The 6,203-nt window shown below is 39.7% G+C and overlaps 2 protein-coding genes across 3 annotated transcripts in view; one reads left to right on the plus strand and one right to left on the minus strand.

Annotated features, from left to right (window-relative positions):
• Positions 1-324, plus strand: part of LOC126582028 (protein RIK) — a 7,202-nt gene extending 6,878 nt beyond the window's left edge. For both annotated transcript variants that reach the window (XR_007609241.1, XR_007609240.1), the window contains one exon: positions 1-324. The gene's annotated coding sequence lies outside the window, so the exon portion shown is untranslated.
• Positions 325-1,603: 1,279 nt separating this feature from the next.
• LOC126582027 (exocyst complex component EXO70E2-like) lies at positions 1,604-4,718 on the minus strand. The gene is made up of 2 exons (XM_050245988.1): positions 4,341-4,718; positions 1,604-4,123 (listed from the first exon to the last, which is right to left on the minus strand). Exon 2 carries the CDS (start codon positions 3,799-3,801, stop codon positions 1,834-1,836), a length of 1,968 nt encoding a protein of 655 aa, XP_050101945.1. The 5' UTR covers positions 3,802-4,123; positions 4,341-4,718; the 3' UTR covers positions 1,604-1,833.
• Between the last annotated feature and the right edge of the window lie 1,485 nt (positions 4,719-6,203).

The following is a 6,203-nucleotide window of genomic DNA, read 5'->3' on the forward strand; positions in this document are numbered from 1 at the left end:
ATATAGACATTAGAAAGTTAAAAGGCAATGGGTTTTTAATGTTTTGTGTCTTTGCAAATTCAAGATGTGTTGCTCTCGGCGTCATTAGAGTCAATAGTAATAATTTTTATGTGTTGTAGTTTAATGGGTAGTTTTGATTAGATAGTTAGCTTGTGAGTATAACATTCGCTGCCAACGGTTACATAAAGAATCATTAAGATCGAAGGTGTGTATCGATATGATATGAATTCACGATGAATTTTCCGCGGTTTTGTATTTGCCTTTCAACATAATTCATGTTCTGTTCGAAACAATGCAGTTGAAGAATAAATACCCTTTTAATTATGCATTTGCATATTTGAAACCTTGGATAGAACAAACTGAATCTGTCCAGTTGAAGTGGCTTTTTCCAGTGGTTGACTATTTTCGACTAATCGAGACCATAATCCCTCTTACGATAAGGGATTTCTGTGCTTTCTTTTATCTTGTCCTGCATTGTACCAATGTTTATTTCCGGTCTTTGAATTGAATAAAATAAATACGATTCTTTGATAGAAAGAAATCACAAAAAATGGTATGTTGCTGCCGTTTTGAAGAGTGCAAAAAGAGAAACAAATAAAAGCTACATGTTGGCAAGGAGAAATTTTTAGGTACGGCTTTTGACCGAACCAGGTCACCGGTCACCCATACAGTCATTGATACAACGGTCCAGTCCCTCTTGTTTGACGGGTACACTGATCTCACACGGGTTCTACTACCCGGTCGTGTGTTATACACAGCTGGCGGATACAAGAACTTCTCCGCGACAAGAGACAAATAAAGGGGAGGACTCGATCAAGCAATTTGTATGGGGTCTTGGGAGGCTTGACTCAGACCTTAGAGTCCCTTAGGGCTTCTTCTCAGCCACAAAAATCAGAGACATGGCAGCTCTCCATCAATGTCCCTAACCACCACTAGGGACTACCATTGCCTTAAATTGATGGCATTTCCTAACAAAAGCAAACTTTTCCAGGGACCTACATGTAATAAAAGTTAGCTGTCCGGTCCTTGTCAAGACTCAAATGTCAGTTGGCAAATTCTGTCAACCTGGACTGGACGAAAAAAATGAAATACGTTGTGACCGCAAGCTTGCGTCTCCGTTTTGACAAGTCTTGCTGAACAATCTTACTGCGACTTGGACCTTGACTTCGAGAGGAAAACGGGAAATGCAGCCGGAAATATGTTCACGTAACTCTGTCTCGCTCGTCACGCGACTTCCTTTACCTTGTCTGTGATATCTTGTTTGTGAGTAAAACGCTTGCTCAAGTGATGAGTGAGATAGAGACAAGGGTGTGGATCTCGGTTAAATGGAAAGTAGCTCCCCAACTTCAAATACATTAAACTTTCAAGCCTTTCTAGAGAAATTTTTCGTTCAGCCTGTGATTTATCACTATATGTCTATCTTGCGCATCACGTGATTTGATGATGAATCACTGATTACACAAGAGAATCTCTTCTATCACTTTCTGAAACTTAAACCTTGGTATTATGGTCTTGAGTTTGCAGCAGCAGCTGAAGCAGAGAGGACTAATCACAGAATCACCACCCAAATTTGACAAACTTTAAAAAAAAGAAGAGAAACAGATTCACCAAAAGCACATAGAATTTCATAAGAAATTCTACTTCATTCAATCTTATAAGTTATATCAGTTATGACATCCAATGCAGAGGTCACAAAAGTGAACCGGATTCATCATATAACAACGTTAAACACACGAAAACATACATGAGCAGCAGAGGGGAACGTAAAATCAAAATCTGTCGTCTGCTGTAAATAATAACAAGACAATGGTGACTATACCATCTACTTTGCTGTCACCTCCTGCTGGAATTTTGTAATGATTTCGGGGATCCCTCCAAGAGATCCAAGAGGTAATTCTGCAAATCGTCCGCACTGTACTTGATGAGCTTGTCACTTATGTCATTCGAATGTCTTCCCACGAATGTCCTATAAGCTTGGATTACATTCAAGGACGCTGAGATTTGCACATCTTCTCGAAGCTGAGGATCCGGAATGAGCCATGTTGTTTGGCTCTTGTAGATCTCCTCGAACGCAAGATAAAAGCTGCGGAGCCTTTCCTTGAGGAGGGTTTTTGAGATAGAATTTGAACCGGGATTCTGAATGCCCTCCTCTTTGAGTAAATTAAGGACGGAACTCCAACTAGATCTCTGGTAGTTCATCGCGTGCTGTTGAACTTTCCCGTTGCACTTTCTAAGCCAGCTGTCTCCAAAAATGAGCCTCAGTTCATCCCCCTTAACCTTCTGAGCCATGTAACGTAGATTGTTCATCAAAAATACATGTTGCAAGGAAGGATCCTTATATAACCTGGACTTCTCGTCAAGGTTGCCTTCCAGAGTTGAAGTAAATGATCGGAACTGGCAAACCATTGGGGAAATTCTGCCTGGAGAATCAGTGGCTTTGTTTTCCTCTTCTGAGGAAGGACTCGTGTCAGGAGACAGCAAAACGGAATCAGCATCATCACTGTCCTCGAAGAGCACATTAAAGGTCTCTCCATAGTCCGTGAGAGTCCTCAAGTAATTCATCACATATCTGGTGAGCGGATGTATTCCTCCTCCAGCAACAGGGTTAGTCGAGGGGTTTGATGCAATGGCGCTCTCGAATTCACAAAATGTCGCCTTCACAGACTCACCCAATTTCATCAGAACCTCGTGACACTCAATCCTTACAGAAGAACCAGCCTCGTCTGCATATAAAGCATCTATATCGGGAAGAACATCCGCAAGCACCTCATACATGTCAAGAATGCGGAACAACTTTTCCGGTTGGTGGGGGCCAATAGACATGGCTTCACCAAAATTCAGAAGCTGCAGCATTGAAGCCTTTGATGCCTCAACAAAACAATCCAAATAAACCGGTCCCAGCTCCCCAAAAATCTGATCGCTGAGCGATTTCTCGCTAGCTAGATAAACTCGCACGAAGATCTTCATACCCCAGACCCATCTTCTGATTTTGGAATTCAAGCAGCCCCACTCCATCTTCAGCACATCCTCAATACTCAGCTTCTGGATTTCGAGAATGGAGAGGCACTCATCCAATGCCTCCTTTCGGATGATGGTGTAAGCTTGCGTACATTCCTGATCATAATTGCAATTGAACATCAAATTTGCAATGCCTCTGAGCTCAGGAACTACATCGGGATGAACCAAATCAATGATGACTTCCTCAGACGCTCTGCTGACACTATCCCTTTGAAGTGAGTCCTCAATCGAATCATCCCCAAAAGAGATTATCGAGCTGCCATCCGTAATATCCTCTTCGTTCGAACGAAAAGACATGTGCTCGGGTTCAAAGGGCTGCCTGTTCTGAACAAGCATGTGCTTGAACTCTTCCTCTAGCCTAGCCATTGCTGTCTGAAGAACATCATGAGCTCTATGCAACACCTCACACTCTTCATCATTTTTATCCCAACACGACGCTTCCAATCTTTCGATCAACCTCCGAGCCTCCTCCACGGCCTTGACATACTCCAGAGACTCATTCGGACTCGAATCCCATATCATCGACTGATCAGCCTCCCACCTCATGATCCTCTCCTGAATCGAATTAAGGCGATCTGCCACCTCAGTTACCTTCTCATCAGTTCTCTCACCGAGTCTGATCATGCTGGACAACTGGGTGCCAAGATTAGCCAGAACCTCCCTCTCACCATCTGTAAGGTTCTTCTTCGACCCCAATGCCCTCGCTATGTTCTTCGCCGCAGCAATCAAATCGCACTCTCCTTCCATTTCCGGGTTCACAGATTTACAATCCCCCATAACCATACAGTAAATACACCCAGAAATGAACCAACAAATCCAACTCAAATCTTTCCGGTTTTCGGATCAAGAACAAGAGTTGAACTTCAGGCCCTTCCTAGTTCAAAATCCACCACTGTATAAGAAACAACTTCAGCAATTGACCCAAAACCCTCCAATTTCTTCCGAAATTCAGAAAAGTAAACGATACCCCTTTTGGTGAAACAACTCCAAAATCAGTACTTTTGAATCCACTCAAGTAGTCTGCGTTGAAAACTGGCAAAAACCCAACGAACAACTCTCCAAAAATCAAGTGGGAATCCAAAAGGCGGCAGAGGAAAGAAAAGTCCTGCAAACAGTAGGAACATTTATTGTCAAATTAGAAAAAAAAACCAATATTTTATTGTTAAATTAGGAAAAAGGACCAATCTTTTCAAAAAGTTGGTCATCATCAGTTGCAAATGGGAACCACCATAAACAATAAGGTGCAGAAAATCCCAAAGTTGAACAGAAAAAAAAAAGAAAAGAAAAAAAAAAAGCAAATTAACAGCAGAAAATATGCTTACCTCTTTCTCTTTGCAGGATTCAAACTTTTTGCAGGTTGCAGATATGCAATACATACAAAAGGGGAAAACAAAGAGACCCCAAAATTCTGCTTTAAAAATGGTTGAAGCAAAAGATCTGGCAGCCAGTAAAAGCAGTCAAGAAACTGTGCGGATATAACGGTGGAACTTTCGCACTGAAATTATCTACAGGAAAATACCACCAATTGGGCTTGGATGCTTTGACCTTCTCGGTTTGAGTCTACCGTCTAACTACGATGCTTACCAAAGAATATTATATCAACGACAAACTAAATATGTGACGTATTATTTCTTATATTATTTAGAGGATTGGGATTTACTCTCAATTTCTGTGTTCATGTTCTTGAATTGAAAGATTTAAACCATTTAATTTTAATCGTAAGACTTTCATTAGTCATTACGTTGATGTACTTCACAAAAATTCAAAAAATTTGAATAGTTTGAATCTTTATCTCTCTTGAACCGTCTAAATTTCTCAATTCTGATCCGTAGAGATCCGGATTACAAGTATAATACTAGCCTTTTAATTTTTCCATAAGGATAAAAATATAGTATAATGTTACTCAGTTACCTTGGTGGTGTCTCCACTTCCCATGTGGACAATATTTATTAAAGCCGTCCATTTCACATATTTCGATTTATTTTGACAAATCACACCTACCAACTTCTTGTGCTTGAAGAAAATTTCCAAAAACCAAAAACCTCTACTTTACTATATTTTTGAAAACTTATATAACTAGTTTTCGTTTACATAATTCATGCCAAATTAATTTTTTAAAATGATACTAGAGTCATTAAAATTAGTTATCAAATTTGTTCATTAATTGATTTGTTAATATTAATGTATATATTAATATTCTAATTAATGTACTTCATGTAACATCCCACATCATCCAGGGAAGTGATCCTTAAATGTATTTTCCCATTCTTACCTAGCACGAGGCCTTTTGGGAGCTCACTGGCTTCGGGTTCCGTAGGAACTCCGAATTTAAGCGAGAAGGGGGCTAGAGCACTCCCAGGATGGGTGACCTACTGGGAAGTTGCTCGTAAGTTCCCAGAAATAAAACTGTGAGGGCGTGGTCGGGACCCAAAACGGACAATATCGTGCTACGGTGGTGGAGCGGGCCCGGGAAGTGATCCACCCCGGACCGAGATGTGACACTCCAGCTTCGTAGTTTCCACTGCATGTCTAGAGTGGAGCATTGAGATTTAACGGCGGACTTAAAAACAAACTACTGAGGCTTTAATAATTAGATTTCTCGTGAATAGATTCAAATTAATTAAATAATGGCATCATTTTGCAAACAAAACTCAATGAAATTTCTTTGTTAGTTTAAATTTCTTTTTTTTTAGTACATTGATATTTTTACACTAAAGAGAGGGAGAGTTTAGTTAAGCCACACAATAGGCAGTCTAATTTGATATCGAATTCGCCATCCAGGAGATTCGAACCTAAGACATTCACTTCTAAGTGAAGAAGAATTCCACCAAACTGGAGTAGTGAGTGGGCAGTATTTTCATTGTAAGTAACTTTTTATAAAGACATTTTTCTAATAATTAAATTAATAATGAATTTTGAATTTCTGTTTTGAAAGTCATTTTCGGAAGGATAAAAGTAAGAGCCGATCCCTCCTCGCTGTCAATATATCGACGACATCCGCCGTTATCTCACCTTTACTGGCTTTCCCTTAGCACCAGTCATCGTCTCAACTTTCTATATATATATATATATATATATATATATATATATATATATATATATATATATATATATATATATAATTTCAAGCAAATAAGGATTAGTTGTGGGACTTAATCTACATCGGACTTTAACGATTTGAACCA

The sequence above is a fragment of the Malus sylvestris genome, chromosome 9 (genome assembly GCF_916048215.2).
Source record: "Malus sylvestris chromosome 9, drMalSylv7.2, whole genome shotgun sequence".
Taxonomy (NCBI): Eukaryota; Viridiplantae; Streptophyta; class Magnoliopsida; order Rosales; family Rosaceae; genus Malus; species Malus sylvestris.

Bases quoted from the DNA above. Each gene is read 5' to 3' on its own strand.
- LOC126582027 (XM_050245988.1), bottom strand. From the start codon at position 3,801: ATGGTTATGGGGGATTGTAAATCTGTGAACCCGGAAATGGAAGGAGAG.